Source organism: Moesziomyces antarcticus (assembly GCF_000747765.1).
Source record: "Moesziomyces antarcticus DNA, scaffold: scaffold_v10002, strain JCM 10317, whole genome shotgun sequence".
NCBI lineage: Eukaryota > Fungi > Basidiomycota > Ustilaginomycetes > Ustilaginales > Ustilaginaceae > Moesziomyces > Moesziomyces antarcticus.
Window position 1 is genome coordinate 1,318,915 of NW_014639008.1, and position 27,212 is coordinate 1,346,126.

The 27,212-nt window shown below is 62.1% G+C and overlaps 7 protein-coding genes across 7 annotated transcripts; 5 read left to right on the forward strand and 2 right to left on the reverse strand.

Moving 5' to 3' along the window:
- Window positions 1–360: 360 nt before the first annotated feature.
- PAN0_002c1372 (uncharacterized protein) lies at window positions 361–1,056 on the forward strand (the record flags this gene model as incomplete). The annotated part of the gene is made up of 1 exon (XM_014803538.1): window positions 361–1,056. The coding sequence occupies one exon, from the start codon at window positions 361–363 to the stop codon at window positions 1,054–1,056; it is 696 nt and encodes a 231-aa protein (XP_014659024.1).
- A 148-nt stretch (window positions 1,057–1,204) lies between these two features.
- On the forward strand, window positions 1,205–2,476 carry PAN0_002c1373 (NAD-dependent formate dehydrogenase; the record flags this gene model as incomplete). Its single annotated transcript, XM_014803539.1, has 2 exons — window positions 1,205–1,297; window positions 1,391–2,476. The coding sequence occupies 2 exons, from the start codon at window positions 1,205–1,207 to the stop codon at window positions 2,474–2,476; spliced, it is 1,179 nt and encodes a 392-aa protein (XP_014659025.1).
- Window positions 2,477–2,970: 494 nt separating this feature from the next.
- Window positions 2,971–6,189, forward strand: PAN0_002c1374 (SNF2 family DNA-dependent ATPase; the record flags this gene model as incomplete). The annotated part of the gene is made up of 1 exon (XM_014803540.1): window positions 2,971–6,189. The coding sequence occupies one exon, from the start codon at window positions 2,971–2,973 to the stop codon at window positions 6,187–6,189; it is 3,219 nt and encodes a 1,072-aa protein (XP_014659026.1).
- A 144-nt stretch (window positions 6,190–6,333) lies between these two features.
- Window positions 6,334–7,056, reverse strand: PAN0_002d1375 (uncharacterized protein; the record flags this gene model as incomplete). Its single annotated transcript, XM_014803541.1, has 1 exon — window positions 6,334–7,056. The coding sequence occupies one exon, from the start codon at window positions 7,054–7,056 to the stop codon at window positions 6,334–6,336; it is 723 nt and encodes a 240-aa protein (XP_014659027.1).
- A 132-nt stretch (window positions 7,057–7,188) lies between these two features.
- PAN0_002c1376 (uncharacterized protein) lies at window positions 7,189–9,417 on the forward strand (the record flags this gene model as incomplete). Its single annotated transcript, XM_014803542.1, has 1 exon — window positions 7,189–9,417. The coding sequence occupies one exon, from the start codon at window positions 7,189–7,191 to the stop codon at window positions 9,415–9,417; it is 2,229 nt and encodes a 742-aa protein (XP_014659028.1).
- Window positions 9,418–9,855: 438 nt separating this feature from the next.
- On the forward strand, window positions 9,856–12,453 carry PAN0_002c1377 (ANTH-domain-containing protein; the record flags this gene model as incomplete). The annotated part of the gene is made up of 1 exon (XM_014803543.1): window positions 9,856–12,453. One exon carries the CDS (start codon window positions 9,856–9,858, stop codon window positions 12,451–12,453), a length of 2,598 nt encoding a protein of 865 aa, XP_014659029.1.
- Window positions 12,454–13,863: 1,410 nt separating this feature from the next.
- Window positions 13,864–26,154, reverse strand: PAN0_002d1378 (ferrichrome siderophore peptide synthetase; the record flags this gene model as incomplete). The annotated part of the gene is made up of 1 exon (XM_014803544.1): window positions 13,864–26,154. One exon carries the CDS (start codon window positions 26,152–26,154, stop codon window positions 13,864–13,866), a length of 12,291 nt encoding a protein of 4,096 aa, XP_014659030.1.
- Window positions 26,155–27,212: the final 1,058 nt, after the last annotated feature.

The window sequence follows — 27,212 nt, forward strand, 5'->3', positions numbered from 1 at the left end:
GTCTGTGCGTGGCGTTGGTCTTTTGCTCGCAACCCGTCATCGGCTGACCTGCCCATGCAAGCCATGACAGGGCATATATAGACAGACTCCGTCGATGAAGCCAATCTCATATTCATCTCTCCCTGACTCTCTGACCTTGCAAGTTGTCCTGGACCTATACAAACGATTCGACATCTCCAAGTCGAGATTTCACATTGTAAGTAGAGACCAGACACGTGCTACGATGGCTGGCCGTCGCTATGTTCAGCACCGAGCGTCCGAAAAGGCCCGAAAGAGGAGGCATGTCTAGCTTGGGGTGTGGGGCAGGCGGAATGTCCGAGGCCCTTGTCCGGGCGGCCTTGGACGCAAAGCCGTGTCACAATGGTCTTTGCAGCGGTGTGCATTGCTTTTGCCATGCAGCCCCACAGCAGCCCGAAATCTGGCATCTCGGCGATAGTCGCTCGACATAGGCATCTGCAGGCGTCGATGGGATGGTTGGCGCGGCACAGGCAACAGCTGTCCGTGTTGCGGCTAATCCAAACCAGCCTTGGCTCGTCAGAGGCATCTCGGAGGCACCGGAGAGCTCCGGAAGATGCTGGTGCGCAACGACGATTGACCGACGGCTCCAAGAATAGTTGCTTGCGAGCGTCAGACGTTTGCCGCGATTTCCCCGTGCTTGGGGCGGTAGATGCGTGGATCCCCGCATCTAGTGGGCTTGGACGTGCTTCTGACGAGCGCCGGGGAGGCCGAGTGGAGAAACAGCGGCAAGATGTCATGGACTGGATGGCACTTTCGGACGTCGGCCGTAAGCTCCGAAAAAAAAGAACACAGCTCCAGAAGCGCTTCGCGGCCGCCGTCCGTGCACCGGGCAATTTTTTGGAATCTGCCTCCACACTGGAAGCCTGGCTTCCCCCGCTGCTCGGCTGGCGCGCCGCAGCTGTCATAACGCGCTCTCGGCTTCCCCGCACCGCAGCGCACCACGCTGTCTCGGCGCCTCTTTGGCTTTGCTCGTTCTTCGCCGCTGCCGCAGCCAGCCAAGCCAAAGCCAAACAGACGAACCGCCGCTGTCCGCACTGACCATGGCTCTTTCGGTGTCTGCCTCGGGGCGACCCGCCCGGCTGCCTGCCCATTCGCAGTCGTTTGAGAGAGAGAGGACGGTTCATTTGATTGACGAGGATCTGCTTTGCGCCCACAGCCCCGCACCTCTTAGATATAAGCCTTCAACATGCTTGCTCGAGCATCCCTTCTTCGCACAACCATCCCCCGCTACACTTCAAACCTTCGACAGTTTTCCACCACAAAGCCCAACATGGTCAAGGTAGGTGACAAGCACCCTTCTTGGGTTCTGTCTGCTGCTCTGCTTACATCGGTTCCCGACACTGACGGTCCATACTGCGTCACCCGTATCTAGATTCTCGCTGTCCTCTACACCGCCGGCAAGTACGGCGAGGAGCAGCCTCGTCTGCTCGGCACCGTCGAGAACAAGCTCGGCATCGCTGATTGGCTCAAGGAGCAGGGCCACGAGTTCGTTGTCACCGCCGACAAGGACACGCCCGACTCGGAGTTCCGCAAGCACGTCAAGGATGCCGAGATCGTCATCACGACGCCCTTCCACCCGGCTTACCTCACCGCCGAGGTGCTCGAGTCGGCCAAGAGCCTCAAGTGCTGCATCACCGCCGGCGTCGGCTCGGACCACGTCGATCTGGATGTGGCCAACAAGAGGAACATCTCGGTGTACGAGGTGACGGGCTCCAACGTAGTGTCGGTGGCGGAGCACGTCGTCATGACCATCCTCGTTCTCGTGCGCAACTTTGTGCCCGCCAACCGACAGTACCTCGAGGGTGGCTGGAACGTCGCCGAGGTGGCACGCCAGTCGTACGACCTCGAGGGCAAGGTGGTGGGCACGCTGGGCTCGGGACGCATCGGCTCGCGTGTTCTTCAGCGCTTGAAGCCGTTCGACTGCGCCAAGCTCACGTACTACGACTACCAGCGCAACGAGCAGCTCGAGAAGGACACGGGCGCAAAACGCGTCGAGGACCTCAAGCAGTTCCTGGGCGAGCTCGACGTGCTCACCATCAACTGCCCGCTCTACGAGGGCACCAAGGGCCTCATCAACGCCGAGAAGCTCTCGTGGATGAAGAAGGGCGCTTGGATCGTCAACACTGCGCGTGGTGCTATCGTCAACGCTGCCGACATCCGTGCGGCGCTCGAGAGCGGACACATTGCAGGCTACGGCGGCGACGTCACCGACCGACAGCCGCCCGAGCCCTCGCACGACTTCTACCACATGAAGAGCGCCGTCAAGTACGAGCACGGCGTCGGCGGTAATGCCATGACCCCCCACATCTCGGGCACCTCCATCGACGCCCAGGCGAGATACGCTGCCGGTGTCAAGGAGATCCTCACCAACTACTTTAGCGGCAAGCCCCAGACCCCCGCCAACATCATTGTGGAGGGTGGAGATTATGCCACCAAGGCGTACGGCCAGCGCAAGTGATGTGGCTAGCTTGAAGTGATTAGCAATGTGATTGTTCCGAATGCATGTCTCTCGATGAAGCGTGGTGTCGTTGTCGTGTGTATTGATTGGAATGCCCGTTGGAGGAGGGGTCTATGCTGCACCGGCGCGGCTAAATGAAATCTACGCGTAGAGAGGCTTCAAGACACGTCGGACAGCGCGGCGCTCGAAAAATTCATTTTGAGAGGTGCGTCACGCGTTGCGTAAAAAGTTCGAGTCGCTCCTCGGTTCGCGGCTCGGCAGGATTCCGGTAACGGAGGGCGATGTTGGGCAGCAGCACTTCGGCCGGCTTGGAGGCGGCTGCCAAACACGAACACCACACGGCGTCCGCCCAGCACCTCCACCACCACCCTTTCTTCCCGCACCGCTAGCTTGGACAGCCTCCGTTCCTGCATTCTGGAGTCGCTGTGCACATCGATACCCGCTCGCAAGCAGCTCAGCCAAGCGTAGCCTCACGACGTCCAACTCTCCCACATATGCACCACCAACGCCGAACCACCGACGATCCCATCGAACCCGCCACTCCGCCTCGAGCCCATGCCAACTCAGCCACGGCGCCCCGCATCATCTGCCTCGACTCGAGCCCCATCGTCGCATCGCCCACGCCCACCATGTCCGCCCACCCGTTCCGCTCCGCCATGAATGCCACCAACGCCTCCGCCATGAGCCGCACCGCCTTCACCTCCCAGCCGGGCTCCTCCTCCTTCCGCTCCAGCCTCCAGCAGTTCAAGTACAACGGCACCGACGCCAAGCGCGAGATTGTAGTGTCCGACGACGACAGCTCAGGCCTCTCGGATCCCGAGTCGTCGGCAGATGACGAGCCCAAACCCAAGAAGCGCCGCTTGGTGCGAGGTGGCAATTCGCGCAATCGCTCGCGTGAGCCGTCCGAGGAATCACGCAGCCGCTCCCCGACTACCACTGCCGACACCAGCCGTATGAGCAACGGCGGCGGCAAGCGCGAGAATGCAACCACCGCCAACGGTCGCGACAGCAGCGACGACGACGTCCAAGAGGTCGCACCGCAACGGCCGCAAACCACCACCGTCACGGCGACAAAGACAACACCATCACCTACAAAGTCTGCCGCAGCGACGCAACACTCGCAACTGCCGACGATGTCCGAAGAGGAGTTGAAGCAAAAGGCAAGACGCATCATCCAGATCCAACCGCTCCTCGAGCCCAAACGCATCATCGCAGCGCTGCGCCAAACAAGAGGCAACATCGACAAGACGCTCCAGCTCCTCGCCTCGCGACCCAGCGTCGTAACCACAAAGACCATCAGCCTCAAGCCCGCGCGTGATGCTGTCTCACGCCCCGCAACGGCCAGCATTGTAGCCTCCGACAGGTCGAGGCAGTCCAGCGTGGTCGCTTCCAATTCGCGCTCTTCCACCCCGGCATCGTCACGCGCGCCTGCCGCTGCTGCGGCTCCGCAGCCGCCCAAGCCCAAGAAGCGCATGGAAGAGACGATCGAGCTCAGCTCCGATGACGACAACTCCGACGGCCACGATCGCGCCGAAAAGGAGGACCGCGCCGCCGTCAAGTGGTTCAACACCGCCGACGCCAATGCGCTCATGGACACCACCAACTGCAACGCCCAGCAGGCCGACACCATCATCGCGCTGCGCCCCTTCGCCCATGCAGACGACGTCGAAGACAAGCTCGGCAGCAAGGCCGCCAAGGGCGTCACGCCGCGCCTCTTCCACCAGTGCAAGGACCTCATGGCCGGCTACTACGAGGTGGACGAGGTGCTGGCAAAGTGCGAAAAGATCGGCCGCGAGTTGACCGACGCCATGGCTTCCTGGCTGCCCGATGCGAGTCAGCCCGCCTCGGCTGCAGGCTCGCGCGAGGGCACGCCCGCCAGCACACTCAACCTCGCCAGCATCAAGAAGGGCGTGGCCGACAAGTTGTACCTCGACGAGCAGCCGCGCTTGCTCGCCGACGGTGTCAGGCTCAAGGACTACCAGCTCGTCGGCGTCAACTGGCTCAACCTGCTCTACCGCAAAAAGACCAGCTGCATCCTCGCCGACGAGATGGGGCTCGGCAAGACCGCGCAGGTGATCGCGTTCTTTGCGCATCTCAAGCACCTTGGGATTCGCGGCCCGCATCTGGTGGTGGCGCCCAGCTCGGTGCTCGAAAACTGGGATCGCGAGTTCCGCTTCTTTGCACCCAGCATCAGCGTGCGCAAGTACTACGGCTCCATGAAGGATCGCGTCGAGCTGCGCGAAGAGCTCGCGGCGGATTCGGAGCTCGAGGTCATCCTCACCACGTACGACATGGCAGCAGGTGGGCCTCAGGACCACAACTTCCTGCGCAAGTTCGGCCGCAGGGGCTGTGGACGCAGCGAGTGCAAGCCCGGGTGCGACGAACAGGACTGCCGTGCCGGCGGGTTCGAGGTGTGCGTGTTCGACGAGGGCCACATGCTCAAGAACCGCAAGTCGCAAAAGTACGAAAAGCTGCTGCGGCTCAAGACCAACTGGCGGCTGCTGCTCACGGGCACGCCGCTGCAGAACAACCTGCAGGAGCTGGTGTCGCTGCTCAACTTTATCATGCCCGCCTACTTTTCCGACGCCGAGGAGGCGCTCGCGGCCATCTTCAAGGTGAAGCCGGGCGCGCAGCAGAACCAGCTGTCCAAGCAGCGGGTGGATCGCGCCAAGAAGATGATGCATCCGTTTGTGCTGCGTCGTCTCAAGGACCGCGTGCTGACCGAGCTGACCACCAAGACGGTGCGCGTCGAGTACTGCGACATGACGCCGTCGCAGCGCAGGGTGTATGCGCAGGCGGTGGCGCGAACCAAGCGCGTCGCAGCAGCCCAAGCATCCGAGCCCGCTGCGACGCGGAGCAAGACAGCGACCAAGGCGGCGGGGAGCAAGGAGAGCGGCCATGTGTTGATGGAGCTGCGCAAGGCGGCGAACCATCCGCTGCTAACACGCAGGCTGTTTGACGAGGCCAAGATCGACGCCATGGCGAGGGACCTTATGAAGGAACCCGACTATGCCGACTATGCATTCGAGCACATCAAGGAGGATCTGCGCATCAACACGGATGCGCAGCTGTCGTTTTCGGCGCAGACCTATCCGGCTACGCGCAAGCACGTCCTCCCCGCACCCGAGTGGATGGACTCGGGCAAGATCCAGGCGCTCCAACGACTCATCCCCGAGATCCAGGCGCAGGGAGACCGCATCCTGATCTTCAGCCAGTTCACCATGGTGCTCGACATCCTCTGCGTCTGCCTCGAGCACATGGGCATCAAGTACGTCGGCTTTACCGGGTCCACCCAGGTCGAAGACAGGCAGGTGCTGGTGGATCAATTTACAAACGACCCTTCGATTACCGTGTTTCTGCTCTCGACCAAGGCGGGTGGATTGGGCATCAATCTGATTGCTGCCAACTGGGTGATTCTGTTCGACCAGGACTTCAACCCTCACAATGACAAGCAGGCCGCAGACAGGTCGTACCGCATGGGTCAAACCAAGCCCGTCACGGTCGTCAAGCTGCTAAGCCGCGGTACGATCGACGAAGACATCCATGCGCTCGGCGAGAGAAAGCTCGAACTTGCAGACCGCGTTTCGGGCGAAGATGACACCGAGTCCGACGAGGCCGAACAGAAAAAGGTCGCCCAGACCCTGCTTGCCAGACTGCGCGAGGCTGCCTCGCCCGACATCACAGAGATCAGCGACACCGACGAAGCAAACTAGACACCTCCTTTCCATCTCTCCTGCCATCACGGCAATGGTCATAATCGGCATTTCTTCTCATGGCCACGACGTAGAGTGTGCATTGCCAAGGCGTGCGGTGAGGTTGATACGGGTATAATTGCAGTGCACATAAGCTTGCCTCGTTCAGAGTTCTGTGTGTTGCGACGAGGTATCGGTTGGAGATAGTGTGGATGCTGCTTGCATAGCCGGCTGAGCTGGTGAATCGAGCTTTGGGCCGAGGTCGATCCAGAACCCCAAGCCCTGGTGCTTGCTCGGTCCGACATGAAACCGCTTGGGCACGTTCCATTCCAAGTCCGACCAGGGTATCGCCAGCCTGAAGAGCCCGTCGTCTACTTGATCCTCATTCGCAGGTGGTGTTGGTGTTGACGCACGTGGTCGTGCTAGGGGGTTAAAGAAGCCGTTTCCGCCGGAGAGACCGAGGTCGATCCAGCCATAGCTCGCGCGTGGCTGTGCGGTGTGATTTGCAGCATTGATGGCGGGGACAATGGTGGATGTGGGGCCGTACCAGTTGGACGAGGTGGTGAAGAGACCCGTTAGGATGAGTGCGCAGTAGATGCATGGCTGTGAGTGCAGTGCAAACGACACGAGGAACAGCACCAGGAACAAAGGCGACGCGTGCGGGAACGGCAGCAGGAACAGCGGGATCCACCACCGAAGACAGTACATCGTGCTCGTAGATCCTGAGCCGCACCAAAGGATGAAGTTGAGGAAGAGAGGTAGTGTGGATGAGAGTGATGCGGAAGCTGTTGGAGGGCAGACAAAAGTGAGGCTCCAGCCGCGTGACAGTTGGCTCGAAATCTTGCCGATTTGAGCCGAATCGGATTGGGGAGATCGGGATGCGGGCATTGCGTCTGGCGAGCCGACGCGCTCTTGCAGATGCAGACCAACACCAAACCTGCATCTTTGCTTCCCAACACCATCTGCCACATGCGTGTCGGCTAGGCACGCTTCATCCCTGCGCCCGCAGCCATCGCCGCCATGCCTCTTCTATACCCATCGGGCGCAAAGTCGCTGCATCGACTCACACCATTCCAGCGGCTCATCAAGATCGCCAGGCACACGCCATCGTCTTCCGCTTCCGCAGGCACCAGCTCAGATGTGCGCAGCTGCGCCGGCTTCAAACCGTCCGAGTACGAGGAGGTGGTGGAGGATCCTGTCTCGCGCAGCTCACGACACGAGACGCGCGCCGTCGACGATGGCAAGCTCAAGGCGGCCTGGGGTGCAGTAGCGTGCGACACGTGCGGGCGGAGCATCGAGGAGCACGCAGCGCTCAGCGACACCGACGACGAGGAGGCGACGCGCAGAGGCAAGGTAGCCGTGCGCCTCGACGAGCTTCTGGAAGACAAGCACAAGCTGCTCGACTTTGAGTACGTCGACGCCGACATCGAGTCGCTGCGCAAGCAGATGCGGCCCGTCGGTGCGGACGGTCTCATCGAGGCGTCGAGCCCGGGCTCGCAGCTCAGCACGGCGCCCGATGCAACTCCGAGCCCACACCCGGCGTCGCAGTCGCTACCTGCAGCGCCGCACTCATCAACACCTCTGCTGCAGAGCCTCAACCGGAAGCGTAAGCTGCGCGAGAGTTCGCGCTCAAGGTCGCGGTCGCGCGATCGCGAAGCTTCAGTGGCGACGTCGAGCCGATTGTCGAGCCCCGAGATGACGGTGGCGCACTCGAATGCGGCGTCGCGCCACGCCTCGCCGGCTGCATCGAATGGACGGTACGATGCCAAGAGGAGGAAGCTGGCGTCTTCGGACCTGGCGAACGAGTCGACGGCGGATGCCAACGTGTCGACGGATCTGAGCGACGAGTCGGGCGAGGAAGCCGACGCAGCTGACGCTGCTACTGCGGGCGAAGGCGGCGAGGATGCGGCCAATGCTGCTGCCCAAGCATCCACCAACGGCGGAACAGGGCCGGCAGAGGAAGAGACCGAGGCCAAGGACGCGGAGGAGCGCCAAGCCGAGGTGAAAGAGGAGGCGATCGACTTGGAGGAACAGCTGGAGCCAGCACCAAAGAGTGCAGCGTCGGCGGCGGAAGAAGGGGTTGCGCCGCGCAAGGAGCGACCTGCGGTGATCGAGGAGCGCACGGGGCTGATCCAGTTCCGCGTGGTGTCGAACGACGACGACCACGAGTCGATGATCCTGCTGACGGGACTCAAGAACATCTTCCAGCGGCAGCTGCCCAAGATGCCGCGCGAGTACATTTCGCGGCTGGTGTTTGACCGCAACCACCAGAGCGTGGCGATTGTCAAGCGCGGGCTGCAGGTGGTGGGCGGGATCACGTACCGTCCGTTCAAGCAGCGCAAGTTTGCCGAGATTGTGTTTTGCGCCATCACGAGCACGGAGCAGGTCAAGGGGTACGGGTCGCATCTGATGAACCACGTCAAGGACCACGTCAAGGCGTCGTCGCCCGTGATGCACTTCCTGACGTATGCGGACAACTATGCGATCGGCTACTTCAAGAAGCAGGGCTTCACCAAGGAGATCAGTTTGGACCGGTCGATGTGGGTGGGATATATCAAGGACTACGAGGGCGGAACGTTGATGCAGTGCAGCATGGTGCCGAGGGTCAAGTATCTCGAGGTGCAGGATATGCTGGCCAAGCAGAAGGAGATGGTGCTTGCCAAGATCCGCAGCATCAGCCGCTCGCACGTGGTGCACAAGGGGCTCGAGGCGATGCACAACCGACAGCGACTGATCCAGCTCAAAGGGTTGATCCAGAATCCGGACGGCACGGTGGCCAAGCCGGAGCGTGCGGCGAAGCGCGACCAGCAGAATGGCGAAGAAGACCCCACGGCGACCTTCCTCGTCGAACCGAGCGAGGTGCCGGGGCTCAAGGAGAGCGGCTGGACGCCCGAGATGGACGAGCTGAGCCGCCGACCGAAGCGCGGGCCGCACTTTGCCGTCATGCGCCACATCCTCGTGGAGCTCAACGGCCACGGCAGCGCGTGGCCGTTTGTCAATCCGGTCAACGGCGACGAGGTGACCGACTACTACGACGTGATCAAGAACCCCATGGATCTTTCTACTATGGAGGCCAAGCTGGAAAACAACCAGTACGCCAATGTGGACGAACTCACCGCGGATGCGCAGCTCATCTTTGACAACTGCCGCGCCTACAATCCGGCCTCGTCGCCGTACGCCAAGAGCGCGACGAAGCTCGAAAAGTTCCTCAAGGAGACGCTGCTGCCCAAGGTGCAGAGCTCGCTGTGAGTGCCGCGGCAGAGCGAGGTATCAATGTATTTGTATAGTGTACTTGTTCTCAGAACGCATTGGAGAGAAAGGATGAGGAGGCTAGGTGAGCATGGTGAAGAGGGAGTCAGATCGGGAGATCAAGGTCCGACCGGCCGACCGACCGGCGTCCGATGTGGAAGTTGCAGAGGACGCGAGTCGGAGAGGGCGGAAGCTGTGGGCGAAGAGGGCGAAACGGGCTAAAAGGGCGAAAATGACGAAATCCCACCGCCAGCTCGGTCGGAGGCGCTGAAGCGGCGCACGGATGCTTCGCTCGCCCTCAAAGGCTCGCTCGGCTGTGCAGCGCTGTGGAGCGTGTGAGATTGCTGGGGCCGGTCCGCCCGCTCATGCATCCATACTTTCCTCCATCATCTACACCGCACGGCCGCTCCACCCGCCGCCGCCGCCGCCCCCGCCGCCATGTCCAGCTACGACAAGGTGGTCAAAGGCGCCACCAAGCCCAAGTCCGGCGGCATCAAGCCCAAGTACATCGACCCCATCATCGCCACCACCTTTGCCACCGATGGGTCGCTCCAGGATGTGTGCCGTGCGCTCGGCACGCGGCTGCGCGACTCAAACGCCACGGTGGTGCTCAAGTCGCTCGTCATCCTCCACACCATGATCCGCAACGGCGAGGTGGACAATGTGCTCTCGCACCTCGCCTCGGACGCCGGCAACATCCGCCTGCGCAACGTCGCCTCCAACAGCTGGTCGGGCGTCTCGGCGCCCCAGACGCTCTCCGTCTATGCGCAGTACCTCGACGAGCGCGTGCGCGCCTACCGCGAGCTCAAGCACGACGTCATTCGCTCCTCGGACCGCTCGCGCGCCCACGCCAACGGCGCGAGCAACTCGAACCGCCTGCGCAAGCTCTCGGTGGAAAAGGGCCTGCTGCGCGAGGTGTCGTCCACCCAAAAGGTCGCCAGCGTGCTCATGCAGTGCTCCTTCTTCCTTGACGATCTCAACGACGACCTCGTCATGTCCGCCTTCCGCATGACCCTCAAGGACCTCCTCGCCATCTACACCGCCATCAACGAAGGCGTCATCAACATCCTCGAACACTACTTTGAGATGGCCAAGTCGGACGCAGAGCGTGCACTCGAACTCTACCGTCGCTTCTGCAGGCAGACTGAGAATGTGGTCGCCTTTCTCAACAGCGCCAAGAAGGCGTCGCACTCGCTCAACCTCGCCATCCCCTCGCTCAAGCATGCGCCCGTCTCGCTCGCCGGCGCGCTCGAAGAGTACCTGCGCGATCCGAACTTCGAGCAGAACCGCAAGGAGTACAAGGAAAACAAGCGCATCGCCGACGGTACACCGTCTGCATCCACCGCACGACCCATCTCCACCATCTCGAGCAGCGTGCCCAAGAGCGAGTCCAAGAAGAGCATCACCATTCAGGAACCCGACAAGCCAGAGCGCAAGCTCAAGCCGCCCACCGCCAACCAGGACCTGCAGGACTTCTTCGCCAGCATCGACAATGACGGTGGCCAGAACATTTTCTCGAATGTGCCTGCCGAGCAGAGCTTCTTCTTGCAGGCACAGCCCACTGGCATGATGGGCATGAGCGGCGCGTTTGGGGCGATGGGCATGCAGCATACGGGCATGGGCATGATGCAGCCCCAGATGACCGGCTACAACCCGTTCATGGCCCAGCAGCAGACAGGGATGCCCATGGGCATGGCGCCGCAGATGTCGGGATTCTTGCAGCCCCAGCAGACCGGATTCAATCCGTTCCGCCAGTCGCTCATGCCGCAGCCGACTGGATTCGGTGGGCCCTTTGGCACGTTCGACGCCCAGCCCAGCTTCATGCAACCGTCGCAACAGCCGCAACAGTTCCAACAACAACAGCAGCAACATCAGCAACAGCAGCAGCAGCAGCAGCAGCCACAACAAGCGCAATCGCCGCAACCGCAATTGCAGCCGCAACACACGGCGACGCCTTCGCAGCCGCAGCCTCCCTCGCAGACAGGTAACGGGTTTGGCTCGACGTCGCAACCGTCAGCGCTGTCTTCGTTCAACTCTGCCTTTGGCGCGCCCTCGGTCAACGGTGCGACGCCCAAGCCGGTGTTGGCGCAAAAGACGGGCTCGCGCAATCCGTTTGCGCCACCTCCCGGGTCGACGCCTCCTCCTGCCTCGCCGCCCGCGGCCCGGGGGCCTTCGCTCAACCAGCTGGCCATGAACGCCTTCGCGCCCGGTGGGGGACACTACGGGCTGGGTGCAAATGCGTGGGATGGTACCGATCCCACCAAGTCCGCACCGCAAGCTACCCCGCAGCAGGGATTGGTGCCGCAAAAGACCGGGTTGATCGGGAGTGTTGCGTCCGAGTTCACGGCCAAGCCACAGAGCGACCAACCACCACAGCAGCAACAGCAGCAGCAACCGCAGCAGCAACAGCAGCAGGTGGGGGGACAGGAGGGGGAGCTGGTGGGCCAGATGGGTGGCATGTCGTTTGGGGTGCAGCCTCAGCCGACGGGGATGGGCGGTAGCAGCGTGCGCCCGTTCAAGCCCGAGAGTGCGTTTGGCGCGAGTCTGGCCAGTCAGCCCCAGCTGGCGGTGCAGCCACAGATGACGGGCAACCCGTTCGCCAGGGTCGCTAGTCCAGCCGCCGGTGGGGTTGCGAGTGCAAACACCTTTGGCGGAGGCTCGACGGCTGGTGGGTTTGGCAACGGTGCAGGTGGGAGCACATCGGCGTTTGGCACGGGCTCGACGGCCGCTTTCGGTGCGAGCTCGACTGCCTCTGGGTTTGGAAGCAACGCTGCTGGCAGTGCCAATGCGTCGGCCAATGCGGGTGGCACTGCGCTATCGGCCTTCAACTCGGCCTTCAACCCCAACCCCCAGGGGCAGCAGGGGCAGGGGCAGCAGGGCTTCACCTCGGGCTTCAACTCGACACAGGGACAGCAGGGGCAGGGTGTGGTACCGCAGGCAACGGGATTCACTTCCGGCGTAAGGCCTTTCCAGCCATCGAGCGATTTCGGCAAGGCGCTCGCGAGCGATGCCCAGCCCAACCTGCTCCAGTTCTAGCCCGATTCCCCAGATTAGAGGCAATTGCATATCCGCCCAAGAATTTCAAGTGTGTGCTGGATGGGTGCATTTGAGCGGTGTGGCGGGGGTGCGAGTATGGACAGCAGTCGTGGTAGAGTGGGTGGCAGCGCGAAGAAGGGATGGTTGCAATCTTGCGGTCGCATATCGTTCTCAGGGCGGACCAGGGAGGAGGCAGCGGGGATGTTCAAGTAGACAAGGTCATCACGCCATGCTTAGTCGGACTTGTCCTCGTCTTGTTGTGAATACCGCCATGGACCGGTTGTCAACACGTGGATCTAGCTCATCATGTTTGGCGTCGGTTTGGTTTGACGCTGTGTAGGCATGATGATTGACTAGCCACATAAGCTCGCTCCCAGTCAGATACGACATGTGGGATCTTGTGCGCCAAGACGCGCTCTGCATGCTCTGCACCGGATCCAGCGCAGACGCTCTTTCCTAGTCGCGCACCGCTTGTCCATGTCGTGCTTGGTTCGAGCTGAGCTGGCACCATCACTTTGTCGATTCACCAGATCAACGCCACAGATCAAACTCTGAGCGATTGCACCTCCAAAGTTGCGCGCTTGACCATACATCATTGCCCAACGTCTCTCGCACTGCTCAAGCACTCACTCACGACGACACGGGCTGATGCAAGCTGTGAACAAGCAGCTATCTGTACCAGCTCATCCCCACACAGCATGCGCAGCTATGCCATCGTCTGTGGCGTCTGTGGCGAGCTTGAGTCCCAAACGCCGTCACAGCTCGAAACGACGATAGCAACCGCATTTTCCAATGGCGACAATTCTGCAATGACAAAGTTCCAACTTTCAACACGAAGAAGAAAGGATCGATCTGTGCAGTCTCTTGACCACACTCTGCCAACCAGCCAAGTCGCTTGTAGTGTAAGGATCAGAGCGACGTTGCGGCGAGTTGGACCCACGTCGGCGGGATGGACTGCATGTCCTCACCGCCCATATGAAAACGGGCGTCCCATGGAGGATTTGGCAACCACGCCTCGTTTGTTGATGAAATGCAAGTTGATATGCCCATGTGGTGGATGCGGCGCTTGAACAAAGTCATGCCGCACAGCTCTTCCAGCACACTGCGACCACACGCGCCCTTGGGTCAAGCTCGTAAACGAGATCACAGTCAACTTCGGGCGAATGCGCGCAACCGGAGAACGGAATGCTCGCACAAGGCCTCCAGGTGTGCAAGTCGCAGAGCCAAGTAGCTTGTCCACCGCACTCGGCATCTCAGCTCCACACCTTCATCCAAACACCGTCTCAGCCCTGCCTGCACAAAAAAGGGCTACACAGCATCACTTTGCGACAAGTCTTTTGATTCCAACCATCTATGGTCACAACTATCCTGCCACCACGTAACGCCTCTTTGTCTCGGTCTCTGGGAGTGTTACAGCTCGTCAAGCGCCTGCTGGATGCGACGCGCCAGCGACACGAGCAACCCCTTGAGCTGCTTGGGCTCCACCGCGTCGCGAGCAGCCTTGACGGCCAAATCCACGCCTTCTTGCGTCAGTACTGCATCCACACTGACCTTGGGCCGCCCCACCTCCTCCCCTGCACTTTGCTTCTTGACACTAGCGTACTCGGTGGGTACGCCGATGTCGACGGGCTGCATCTCGTCCGCGCCGTCGCCCGGCGAGTCGAGCAGCACATTCACCGCGGTATTGTACGCGTGCATGGGCAGGCCGGCCCATGCGTGTGCATCGCTCAGCGGCGTCTGCTCAAAGCGCGCTCGCTCGCGCAGCTGGACCACTGCCGACCGCGCGCGGTCCACCAGCGTCGTACCGTGCAGCCGCACGGGCAGCATATTGAGCAGCGGCCCCTGCACGCTATCGATGCCCTCGAACGAGATCGATCGGCCCAGCTGGTACAGCCCAAACAGCGGCGCTGCGTCGGGCTCCAGTTCGAGACGCGCACACAGCTCGGTGGCCCACGCTGCCAGAACGAGCGCCGGCACAGACACGCGTGCCGCGCGCAGTCGTGTCTCCACATCGCCAGACACCCGGATAGCACCCTTGAGAGACTCGAACGCCTCTCCTCCCGCCTCCGCCGCACTGGCCGAAAGAACCGCCGACTCGCCACCCGAAAGAGCCTCGGTCCAGAAGCGCTGTGCGTCGCCCGAGCGCACCAGTGCCTCTTGCTCGCGAGCAATGTGCTGCACTGCCTCGATCCACGACGCTGTGCCTTGCAGCGAGCGGCCGTGGTACAGTGCGTTAAAGTCGCGCACCAGCGCCTCGATCGAAAAGGCATCGTACACGACGTGGTGCAGCGAAAACACGAGCACATCGTCCACCACCGTGAGCTTCACTGGCGGCACACGCAGCGTCTTCCACCCTGCCGTTGCTTGCTGTGCCACCACCTTCCGAACCACCGCATCCACATCCTCCTCGCCCACATGCGCCGCCTCAAAGTGCTGTGCGTCCCCGAGCGCCTTGGCGGCCAGCACGACCTGCGCCTCGCTTCCGTCACCCACGAGCAGTGCGGTGCGCAAGATCGGGTGCTTCGCGCGCAGATGTGCCCACGTTGTCCGGGCACGCTCCGCGTCCAGCCCCGGCAGCCGGTACGCAAAGCTGAATCCGTCCGCGCCAGAGTTGTGCGCCCAGGCGGCGAGCCACAGCTTCTGCCCCGCCAGCACGGGCAGCACACACTCGATCTGCGATGACGCCACCCCGAGCTCGGCTGCCACGCGCTCGGCCAGCGCCAGAGACACGTGTGGCCTGCTTGCAGCCCCATTTGCACCGTGTCCGTCGGTGCGCGGGGCCGAGCGCGACACCAGCGCATTGATCGTCGGCGCAGCGACGATTTCGCCCATGCCGAGGCGGAGGCCGGCGCGGCGCGCCTGCGATGCAATGCGGATCGCCGACACCGAATCGAGCCCGAGCGACGCCAGCTGTGTCTCGCCGTGCAGCGCATGCGCCTCGATACCAGCCACGTGTGCAATGATCGCAGCCAGCTTCTGGCCGTCCTCGCTGAGCTCGGCGTGCTTTCCGTTCGAGATTCCGTTGGCTGTAGCCGCCTTGGTTCCGTTGGTGTCAGCGGGCAGGTGCTGCGGGAATGCAAGCGCGCACGCGTCAGGCAGCGCCGACACGCGCTCGTCGGCACGCGTAGCCGCGTGTTCAAGCAGCGCCTCGAGACGTTGCACCACCTCCTCGAGGGCCACACGGTCGAAGCGCGCACTGTCAGCCTTGGCGACAATCGAGACGCGGCTGGGACCCTGCACAAACGCGACGTTGAGCGTGTACTGTGCCGCCTCGTCTTCGGCCTCCAGCTCGACGGGCTGCAGCTTGGTCTCCGCATCGTCGTAGGCGCGCTGGAAGTCAAACAGCGCATCGAACAGCTGTCCGCGCCCCACGGCCGCTTGCACGTCGCGCAGCGCCGCTCGTCGATGCGCGCGTCCGGCGTCGTTGGCAGTCTGCAGCGCCGCCGCCACCGTCTTGACTGGCTCGTCCAGACTCGCGAACCGGATGCGGGTGGCGACCGTGTTGAATGCAGGACCAACCGCGGTGTCCGCCTCGGGGACGAGGTCGAGCAGGCCGAACAGCTGTCCGAAGCACACGTCCCGCGAGCCACTTTCGAGCGCTAGCAGCTTGGCAAAGGCGAGGTTGCACAGCACCTGCGGCGAAACCCCAAGCGCCCGGCAGCGCGATTCGAGCTCGGACGACGTCACGCCCAGCTGGCGCTCGACCAGAACCGCACTGCCGCGTTTGCTGTGCGTTGCCAGCAGGCACGGCTGGAAGCCAGCGAGTGCACGCGACCAGTGCTGCACATCTTCTTGGCGCGAAAGAAGCGACGGCGCGAGCTCGTGGAACGGCAGCCGCGGGGAAAGACGCTGCTCGTCGCCGAAGAGCAGGCACTCAAAGTCGTCGAGCAGCTGCGGCAGAGACGTGCCGTCGTACAGCGCATGATGGATGCTGAGCACAAGACCAAGCGGGTCGTCCTGCTGAGCCGGCCACACGTGCAGAACATGCGCAGGTCGGCGGAAGGCTTGCTCGTCCTCGAACGAAGGCTGACCGTCGAGCGTGTGCAGGTCGCGACGAGCCATGCTGCCAGTGTGCGTGACGATGCGCGGCTCGATGCGCGAATGTACCGCCTGAGCCCACGCATGCTCGCCCTCGACAGCATGGAACGAGGTGCGCAGAATGTCGAGGCGCTCAACGAGCTGGGTCCACGCTGCCGAGACCTGCTCGGGCGAGAGGCCACGCAGCTCGAAGGCGTGGTGGTGGAAGTAGAGGCTGCCGCCCGACGCGAGCGACTGCGCGATCATTCCGGTCTGTAGCGGCGTGCAGGGCAGGATGGACACGATCGACTCGCCGGCAGACAGCTTCCAGCCATCAGCAGCTGCGGTCTCCTGTACGCGTTGCTTCCACTCCTTGAGGCCTGCTTCCCTACCCGCGTGGCCGTTGACCGCCACATCCGAGTCCTGTGCCTGCTTTTCGGCCAGTGCCGCGATGTTGGGCGTGCCGAGAACGTCGGCCACCGTGAACGAGTAGCCGAGCTTTCGCAGCTGCTTGACCAACCGGATCGCCGAGATCGAGTCGATGCCCAGACGGTGGAACGACGTGTTGCGCGTCACCTCGTCCTCGGCCACGTCGCAGTATTCGGCGATCTGCTTGCGCAGCCTCTTCTCCGTCTCGGTCCAGGCGTGGTTCGACGAGGCCCCCTCGCGCTTGGCGCCAAGCGAGCGCAAGAGCGCCGCGTCGATCTTCTCATAGAACGCAGCGAGCGCCTTGTGGTCCGTCTTGTTATTGTGCGTGAGCGGGAGCGCCTTGCTCGTGACGATCCAGTGCGTCGGCACCATGTAAGCCGCGAGCCGCTTCGAAGCCTCCTGCTCGAGCTGCACGCACAGCTGCATCGCAGCCTCGTCGTCGCGTGCAGACATGTCTCTGTTAGCCGGCCGGCTTTCGGTGGGCGCCACAAAGGCGACTAGCTGCTTGGATCCCATCGAAGGATGCTTGAGGTACTGCACGTCTGCGTCGTGCACGCCAGGCTGGCTGGCGAGAACTGTGCATACTTCGTCGAGCTCCATGCGCTGGCCGTTGACCTTGACCTGACGGTCGGAGCCGATGCGTCCGAGACACTCGACGGTGCCGTCGTGCAGGAAGCGTCCGAGATCACCAGTGCGGTAGACGCGGCTGCCGTCCTCGAGGTAGATGAACTTTTCGGCCGTCAACTCCTCACGGCCAAAGTAGCAGTCGGCCACCTGGGGACCCCCGACTACGAGCTCGCCGATGCCACCCGACGGCAGGATGCGCGTCGAGCCCTCTTCGAGCACGTACAGCGCCGACGCAGGGTAGACGCGGCCGATCGCATTGCGCGTTGCGCCTGGCTTGACGGGACCGAGCGTGTTGCCGATCGTCGCCTCGGTCGGGCCCCAAGCGTTGATGAGCAGACGGCCCGCGCGGCTCCACTCGTCGACGACGCGAGAGTCGATGACGTCGCCTCCGCTCATGAGCCATTCGAGCTGCACGTCGTCCGGATGCACCGTGCCCGCCAGAGCGGCGGGCAGATCGGCGATGGTGATGGCGAGGTGCTGGATCGCGTGCGTGAGATCCTCAAGCAGCTCCTGCTTGGGAGCCGTGCCGATGGAGAAGCCAAGCGACAGCGGCATGCACACCTCGATCAACGATACGTCAAAGCCGATCGAGGCGAGCTGCAGGAAGCGCGACTGCCTTGTGAACGGCAGCATCCGCTCCCACGAGTACAGCGCTCCAGCCATGGCACGGTGGTTGATCTGAACCGCCTTGGGCTTGCCCGTCGATCCGGATGTGAACAGCAGGTAGCAGGGATCGTCAAGGCTGATCGATGGCAGCTGCTCGTCGCATCGCGTTGCCACGAGATCAGCAAGGTCCATCACTTCACAGCTGAAGTCTGCCAGGCCCTTGGACGTGGTGCGACTGGCAATGACGGGACAGTCGTCGACCGACTCGATCATGTACGCCAGACGCTCGCTTGGCAGTGTCGGATCCAGAGGCAGGTACGCCTTTCCTGCCTTCCAGACGGCCAGGATCGCAGCGTACAGCTCTGGACCTTCCTTGTGCAGATGAACGCCGATGAACTTGCCAGGCTTGCCGACCAGGTGGCTGGCGATGTTCGAGCTCAGCTGATCAAGCTCGGCGTAAGACGTGGTCCGAGGAGCGTCGTGCATGCTCGAGGCAAACACGACAGCAGGTGCGTCAGGAGTGCTTCTGGCATGCCCGGCGAATCGCGAGATGATGGTCTCGCTCGAATCCGCGGGTACATAGCAGTCCTTGTTGAGGATGGACAGGTGTTCTACTTTCGGCTCCGAGTCGATGAGCGAGTGAAGAAGCTGCTCGTACTGAGCCAGCATCAACCTTGCCTGCTCAGCGGGGATCAGGCTGGCATCAAAGGCGAGATGAAGGCCGATGGCGTCGTCCGTGGCGCTGATCTCGATGGCCAATGGATAGTCGCGCTCCATCTGGGTGGATGCCTCGGAGAAGAGTGGTGGCTGCGACGCTGCCTCGCTCTGACCCAGGTACGAGAAGAGCGCCTCGAACGGAGTGCGCGACAGGTCGAGCCAGCGCATCAGCTGAGGCAGAGACACGTGCTGATACGGCAGCAGAGCATTGATGGCCTGGTGTGCGCGTGTGCCCAGCTGGTCCAGCTTTGCCGCCCGAGCGTCGGTCAGGCGTAGAGGCACCGTAGTCACACACGGTCCGTGGATTGAGGCGATGTTGTCCACCGGAACGCTTCGACCGGAGAGCACCAAGCCGAGCGTCACATCGTCTTCGCCCACGTACAGACCGAGAAGGCTTGCGTAGGCCGCGACGAGAAGCGACTGCACTGTCACCTTGCCTGCCCTAGCCGCCGCCTCGAGCTTCGAGAAGGGAATCAACGATGCGATGGTGAGCTCTTCGCTGCGACTAGCTTGCGTCTCGGGACGCACGCCGGTCAGGTTGGGCACGGGCGTCAGCGAGAAGCCAGAGAGCGTGTCGGACCAGAACTTCTTCGCCGCTCCGTCGTCTGCATCTCCGACAATGACGCACGTAGCGGCTGCAAAAGACGTGGCTTGTGAGTCCTTCGGTGTGCCCGTCAGGCGATCCGATGCCTCTTGCAACAGCATGCGGATCGAGTCGCCGTCATAGATGGCATGGGAGCACGTCAAAGACAGGACGGGAGTCGCATTCGGACCGCGCCACAGCTTGAGACGAAGCGCAGGCTTCTCATCGATGCTGGCGACAATGTCGCGTGCCGTCTCGGAATGATACTGCGCCAGCTCGGAGCCGGTCGGGATGGCTACCTCACCGACGGACCAGCTTGCTTGCACTGCCTCGGGCGCCAATACCACCTGGACGAGATTCTGCTCGACCTCTGCAAAGACCGTGCGGTAGATGGCATGTCGGGCAAGCGTGCCTAGCCATGCATCTCGGATCTGCTCGAGCGAATACTCGCGGCTCGCCACATCGATGGTGATCGTAGTGATGTAAGGTGGCGTGTCGCCCTCGCTGGCCATAGCCTGGGAGACCAGAGCGATCTGCATCGGAACACAGGGGAGTGCCATCTCGACCGCGATCTTGCGGAATTGCGGCAACTCCTTTGCTTTGACAGTCAAGTCGGAGACGCGCCTGTCCCACTTCTCCTGGTCCTGACGCGTTGAGGCTGCATCGCTCTTGCTCGCTTGGTCAGCAATCGCTTCGATGGTCGGATCGTTCATGATCGACGCCACCGATACTTGGAAGCCCTTTCTTCGCAGCCGACTCGATAGCGTCACGACACTCAGACTGTCCAGACCGGCCATGATCAGGTCGAGATCGTGGGTGAGCTTGACATCCGAAGCCAGACGGATCGAGGCCTTTACGATTGCCGCCACAGCCTGCTCGCTGTCCGTGAGCTCTCTCTCCGGCTGGTTGCTCGAGGCGCCGGCATCTGCCCAACGGCTCGGATCGATCGAGTGATAGAGCTCCTTGAGCAGCCGTCTGTCTGCCTTACCGGACAACGAGGCGATGGGAAGCAAGGAGAGCGGAAGCACGATGCTCGGGACCATGTACTGAGGCAGTCGCGCTCGAACGCGCCTCCTCAACTCAGCCGCGCGAGCCGCAGCTTGGCCATCCTGCAACAGCAAAGCCGACTTGTCCTGCACCTCGTCCTGCTTCAATCTCGCGGTCTGAGGGGCAAAGAAGGTGACGAGACGTGCAGGTCCCTCGATCTTGGGGTGGTCGGAATGGATCGTAACCGCTGCGCCACCCTGGCGGAGCTCCTCGCTCAGGCATGTCGAAAGCGCGGCGTCCACCTCGCCAAGTTCGAGACGGGCACCTCGGACCTTGACCTGGGATCCGTCCATTCGACCGAGGTACTCGGCCTCGTCGCTGGGATGCAGTCGCACCATGTCTCCCGTACGGTAGACGCGTTGTGCGTTGTACTCGACGAACGAATCCGAGTCGGGACGGTTCAAGTAGCCTCGTGCGACTTGCTCGCCACCGATGTACAGCTCGCCAGGTTCGCCGCGCAGGGTGGGCACGAGACGTCCCGCGATCTGTTTGAGCACGAGATACTGGCTTCCCGGGAAGGGCTTTCCGATGTTGTTGGGACGCGAGCGCTTGCCTACACGCGCGACTGAATTGCCGATGGTCGCTTCGCTAGGGCCGTAGGCATTCAGCACCACAGGCCTTTCCGCTCCGTCGCTGCCCCACAGCTGACACAAGTCCTGTGTAAGTGCTTCGCCGCCGATGATGAGTGCGCGGAGCGAAGGCACATCAGCCGGCTTGACTCGCTCTCCCCTGCTGAAGAACAGCGAAGGCACCACGCAGGCGTGCGTGATCTCGAGCGTAGACATCGTCTTGGCGATATCATCGTGGACTAGAGCTCGAGGACCCGTGACGATCGTCGCACCGACCCTGAGCGAGAGGAAGATCTCGAGAAGATGGACGTCGAACGCTTCGGCCGACCGAGCGAGGAATCTCGCCGGAGGTTCGAACGAGCCTGGCGCCTCGCGCTCGTACGAGGTGTGGAACCCGTCGATGGCTGCAGCCAGGTTGGCCTGCGTCAAGAGGCATCCCTTTGGCTTTCCCGTCGATCCAGAGGTGTAGATGATGAAGGCCACGTCATCCGGCGATACCCTGGCCGCTTGCACTTCGTCGACGCCTTGGACAGCGTGGACTGCATCTTGGAATCGATCTGACTGGGCGTCGAGTCGCTCGACTGCGACGGACGTTTCGGGCACCAGCTCGTCGCCCGAAGTGATGAGGAGAGCCGCACGACTGTCTTGAAGGAGCTCCTTCTTTCTCTCCACCGGCAGAGTCGCATCGAGCGGCAGGTACGCATGCCCCGCCTTCAAGATCGCCAGCGGAGCAATGTAGCTCTCGAGGCTGCGCTCGAGGCAGACGCCGACGACCGAGTTGTGCGGCAGATGCCTCAGCAGGCCTGCCACGCCCTGGCTGGCCTGTTCAAGTTCTAGATACGAGATAGAGGCTGCCACGCTGCGATGCGCTGCCGAATCAGCCACTTCGTGGTAGACCTCGACAGCGCACCTCTTGTCAGCAATAGCCTCTCGGTTCAGAGAGTTTGCGACGCCAGAGAAAGCAGCAGATCGGTCCGTCTTGGACGGACTCTCTTCGGTGATCGAATACAGGCGGTGATGCTCCTCCTCGATTTGCGAGCTGTCGCGAAGGAAAGCCTCGATCTTGGTGTCCGAGGAAGCACAGAGAGCGGCAATGCTGCGATCGAATTGGTCGAGGAGCAAGGTGCCGAAAGCGGTGCTGACCAGGCTCTTGTGCCAGCTCAGACCCAGCTGGATCGATCCGTCGGCTGCTGGAAGCACCTCGACACCGAGCTCGTGCTCGGTGGCCACGGCCAGATCGGCGAGCTTGGACAGACGGAAGTGCGCCTGGTTCGCTTCGTTCTCCTGCGATGGAGCGGGCTCCAAGACGAACACCGAGTGGAACAGGGGCTCGCCAGGCGCGACCTGAAGCATCTTGCGGATGGCACCGAGATCCGTGTGCTGGGCTTCCATGACTGAAGCATGGAAGGAATGAGTATCCTTGACCAGGCTCTCGAGCGTCTGTTCAGGGCGAAGGACGAAAGGCACAGGCACGGTGGAGAGAACCGGCCCGTATACCTGGTCGAGCTCAGCGGAGGCGGTGCGGCCCGACACCGAGTCGCCAAGGACCAGATGCTGCGACTCGATGAAGGCGGACAGCACGACAGCCCATGCGGTCTGAACCAGAGGACGTGCAGAGACACCGAGGCGGCGGCCCACGGCCTCGATATCTTTCCACGTCACGCTCGCCTGCCTGTAGCGCGACTCGTGCAGGTTAGCCTCGCCTGCCTCGCCCTGCGGGGGCTTGATGAGAGACAGGATGGGAAAGTGCACGGATTCGCCCTTGGGGTAGGATGCCAACGCCTGCGTCCAGATGTCCGAGTGGCGGCGTGCCTCGCTCTCGTCGATCGGTAGGATATGCGAGAGCGCAGCGGAGAACTGCTGCGAAGGAGGCGGTGTTCGGCCTTCATACAGCGCTTCCACGTAGTCCTCAAAGATGCCCAACGAGCGGGCATCGTAGGTGCTGTGGTGGGCGACAAACACCAGCGAAGACTGGCTGCCCTGCGTGACGAGCATGAAGGCAACTGGCGGAGCATCGGCAAACGGGTCGAGGCGCAGAGACTTTGCGCTTGCCAGGATCGCCTGCTCGATATCATCACCCTCGCCAATCTGGAACTGTTCGATCACCGGCGTGCAATGCTTCCAGACGACCTGCAAGAAGTGCGGCTGGAAAGGCCATTGCTGGCTGCCCGTGTCAACATCGAGGGAGCCGACGTCGACAAACGAAGTTCGCATACTGTCAAAGTTTCCAACGGTGCGGATGAGAGCGTGACGAAGGCGATCCAACTCGCAACCAGCTGGCAGCTGGTATTGGCGTTGGACGCGGTAGCTCGATGCATCGCGTTGGGACTCGGCCAGCATGCCCTCCTGCAGAGGCGTGCACGGAAGCACCGACTGGATCTCGGCTGCATCGCACTTTGACTCGGCCTTTTGACGCAGCCATTGGACGACGGGCTGGCGGAAGGCAGCATCCCATCGAGCGAGGAACTCGGCCGCGCGCTCTGCACGCTCGGTGCTGCTGGACTGCGAGCTCGCCAGATGCTCGCCCAAAGCCTTGAGGGTCGGGTAGCGGGCGACGTCGAGGACAGAGACCGAGAAGCCTTCTTGCGAGACGCGCTGGGAGAAGGACATGGCCCGGATAGAGTCGAGGCCGACGCTCGTGAACGGCGTCTTGCGCCCGATCTTGGCCGCATCGACATTGCACAGCTTGGCGAGCCACTTGCGCAGGCAAGCCTCTGCCTCGGAAGGCTGCGCTTGGTCGTCGGCATCGCCGTCATTGGCAAGCTTGTTCTCCCAGTCGAGCTGATCAAAGCTGGCCAGGACGTTCTTGAGTGCGACGCGATCGATCTTTGCACTGGATGTGCGCGGAAAGTGCGAGAGGATGACAAAGAGGTTCGGCACCATGTACGAGGGCAGGTTCTGCTTGGCGTTGATCTGCAGCTGGCGCGCAACGCTGACGGCGTCGTCGTCGGTGCGCAGCAGCTCGCCGGGGGTGCCGCCGGGCAGAGCGGAAAAGTTGATGATCTGCTGCTCGCTTTCGTTGTCCTTCTTGGGGAAGGCCATGGTTTCGGAGTCCTTGATGTGGTCGTGGCTATTCTTGATGGCGGCGTTGATCTCGAGGAGCTCGATGCGGATGCCGTTGATCTTGACCTGGTCATCGATGCGCCCAAGGTACTCGAACTCCTGATTGTCGAGCTGGCGCACGAGGTCGCCGGTGCGATAGACGCGGCCGAGCTGCGGGTGCGGGAAGAACTTGTCGGCGGTCTTGACGGGATCGCCGACGTATCCACGTGCGAGCTGGGGTCCGCCGAGCACGAGCTCGCCGACGGCGCCCTTGATGACGACGCGATCGTGCTTGTCGAGCGCATGGCAGGAGACGGTGGGAAGTGCGACGCCAATGTTGGGAGCCTTGACACGGTCGCCCAAGGGCACGCGGCGATTCATGGCAATGAGCGTGGCTTCAGCGGGACCGTAGAGGTTGAGGAGACAGCAGTCTTTGCTCCATTCGTCGGCAACGACCTGGCTGAGCTTCTCGCCTCCGGAGATGACGACCTTGAGGCTCGGCACACGATGGCGCTCGGTCATGGCCATGACGGCGGGTGTCAGGAGCGTGTGGGTGGGCTGGATGCTGTTGCCAACTTCGACGAGATCTTGAAGGAGGACGCCGCGTGGACAGGAGCAGATGGTGCCGCCGAGTCCCCAGGTGTAGAAGCAGTCCATGATGGAGAGATCAAAGTTGTATGCGGAGTACTGGAGGTAGCGGATGTGGTCTGTGCCGATCTTGTCCTTGCCGTAGGGGATGTAGAGGCGAAGGGCACGCATGGCTTGGATGATGGCTTCGTGCTGGATGCCGACGCCTTTAGGAAGGCCGGTGGTGCCGGAGGTCCAGATCATGTAGGCGAGCTGGTGTATGTCACGAGAATCGGATGGTTCAGCTGGCGCCTGGATGTGCTGCAGCTCCTTGTCGAGCTGGTCGAGACGGATGGCTTTCATGCCGCCTTTGCTCTTGACGTCGTCGCTCTGCAGGTCGTCTTGAAGCTGGTTGGAGATGTTGTCGTCGTGGGTGAGGACGACCTTTGCGTTGGACTTTGCCAGGAGCGCTTGCCTTCGGGAGGCGGGCCAGTCGGTATCGATGGGACACCAGGCAGCTCCGGCCTTGAGCACGCCGATGAAGGAGAGATAGGTCTCTGGGCTCTTTTCGAGGTAGAGGGCGACGATGTGGTCTGGGGTTGGATCGGAGCTGGCGGAGCCGATGCCGTGGCTCCAGAGAAGCTGCTTGACCTTTTCTGCGCGCTGGTTCATCTCTGCATAGGTCCACTTTGTGGAGCGGTGATCGTCGAGATCGAAGCGGAAGTCGAGGGCAAGCGCGTCGGGTGTGGTGCTGGCAAAGTATTCGAACTCGGTTTCGAGCCTGTCTGCGTGTCGGCCCTGCAGATGCTCTGGGTCTGGCAGATGGACGTAGTTGGGATTGTCGGCAGCGCGCAGGCTCCAGTCGAAGCGCTCTACGGACAAGGCATGTTGCTGGGAGTCTGCGCAGTAGGACTCGAGGAGAGCTGCGACCTGGCGAAGCTGAAGCAGAGCCGACTGTTCCGAGTGGACGGCGGGGGCGGCCTTGAGTTGGAGGGTGAGCTGGCCGGGCTGCGAGAGGTGGAAGGAGAGGGCGAGCGAGATTTCGGGTCTTGTGCTGAGCTCGAGCTGGTCATAGTGGGTGGATGGTTGGTGTGCGTCGGCAGCCTCATAGAAAGCAGCATAGCCGTGCTCGAGGCTGTCTGTAGGAGTGCGCCTTTGCCTGGCTGCATCGACAGTACTTGCGAGCTGTGCCGGTGTGTAGTCTGTGAGCTCTCGTTGCTCGCCAAAGTCGAGAGCGAGGATGGATTCGCTGCCTTGATGGGGGGTGTGGAGCACCTCGATGTTGGACGCCTCGTGGGAGCCGTAATGAAAGAGGATGGCGCACCATGCCGAGAGGATGGCGAGGCTGAGGTCGTGCTGAGCAAAAGCCAAGGCAGAGCTCGGTGGGAGTTGAAGGGAATGCTGCACTTGCAAGAGCTTGCAGTGCTGGCCGACGCGCGAGAAGCCGGGTCCAGAGGTTCGCAGACCGGTGACGTCTGGGAAGGGTGCGTGCGACATGATGGCTATCAGAGGTATGCGTCTACGATGGCAGTGTCAGCGCCCTTCTGTTGTGTACTGCGGTCTGGTTCTGGTTCGGACGCTGGCCGCCGTCAACTTACCCTTTGGATGGATTATGTCGTCGTCGTCGGGCAGGAGAGTCGCAAGAATCCAGGGTGATCGATTCGTCTACTTGCGGGATGGTGGATGCCGTGGCTGGGTCGGATGCGCCGATGGAGGCAGAGGTCTATAAGGAATCGTTCGAGTCGGTCGTATGTTCGGAACACCCGACCGGCAGCTCTGCGATGCTGCTGAAGCTGTAGCTGAAGCAGAAGCTGAAGCAGAAGCAGAAGCGGTTTGGCTCCGATGCTGAGCTCGGCGGAAGGGAGGATCTTCTGAATTCACCCAACAGCCCCAACACGCCGAGCAAGAGCCCGCTGGCTGGCTGGCTGGCTGGCTGGCAGGCTAGCTGGCGGTTCAGCTGGACCCTTCTTTTTTTTCCCACTCTGGGCCCAAACAGCGAGCGAGCTGCGCAAAGGTGGAGGTGACGAAGAGCACCCAGAAAGCACCCAGCAACGGCATCCAGAAATTCGTCTCCAGTCGGCCCGCCGCGGAATGCCGGCTCGAGCCGAAAAGGTTCGCTGGGCCTACGCATCCACACTAGTCTCGAAGCACGCTTCGCTCCGGCCGCTCTTGCGTCACAGTCGCAGATCCACCCGAGCCAGCAAGCCAGTCCTCGCCCCGATCCATCACCAAAGCATCGTCACTATCATGCCATATGTCTGCTAGCGTCTTCTCACCTCTAGGAGCTAACACTGCATCGGACCTTCAGGCCGGGAAAATGAGGACGGCGTGGACAAGCCAAGCCGTCGAGTCATCTTGTGCGTTCTCGGTGTGTTTCTCTGCATGCTTTCGAGCATGCTTTCACGCAGACAGTCAGTGTGCAGCCAGATCAAAGTTCGGCTTGGCCAAGAAGCGCATGTCCGAGAGGGTTGCGCCGGTGGCCGAAGACTGTTTTATCAGATAAACCAATCACACCGCTTCGGGTCCTGGGTGGACATTGCCGCAGCAGCTCGTGC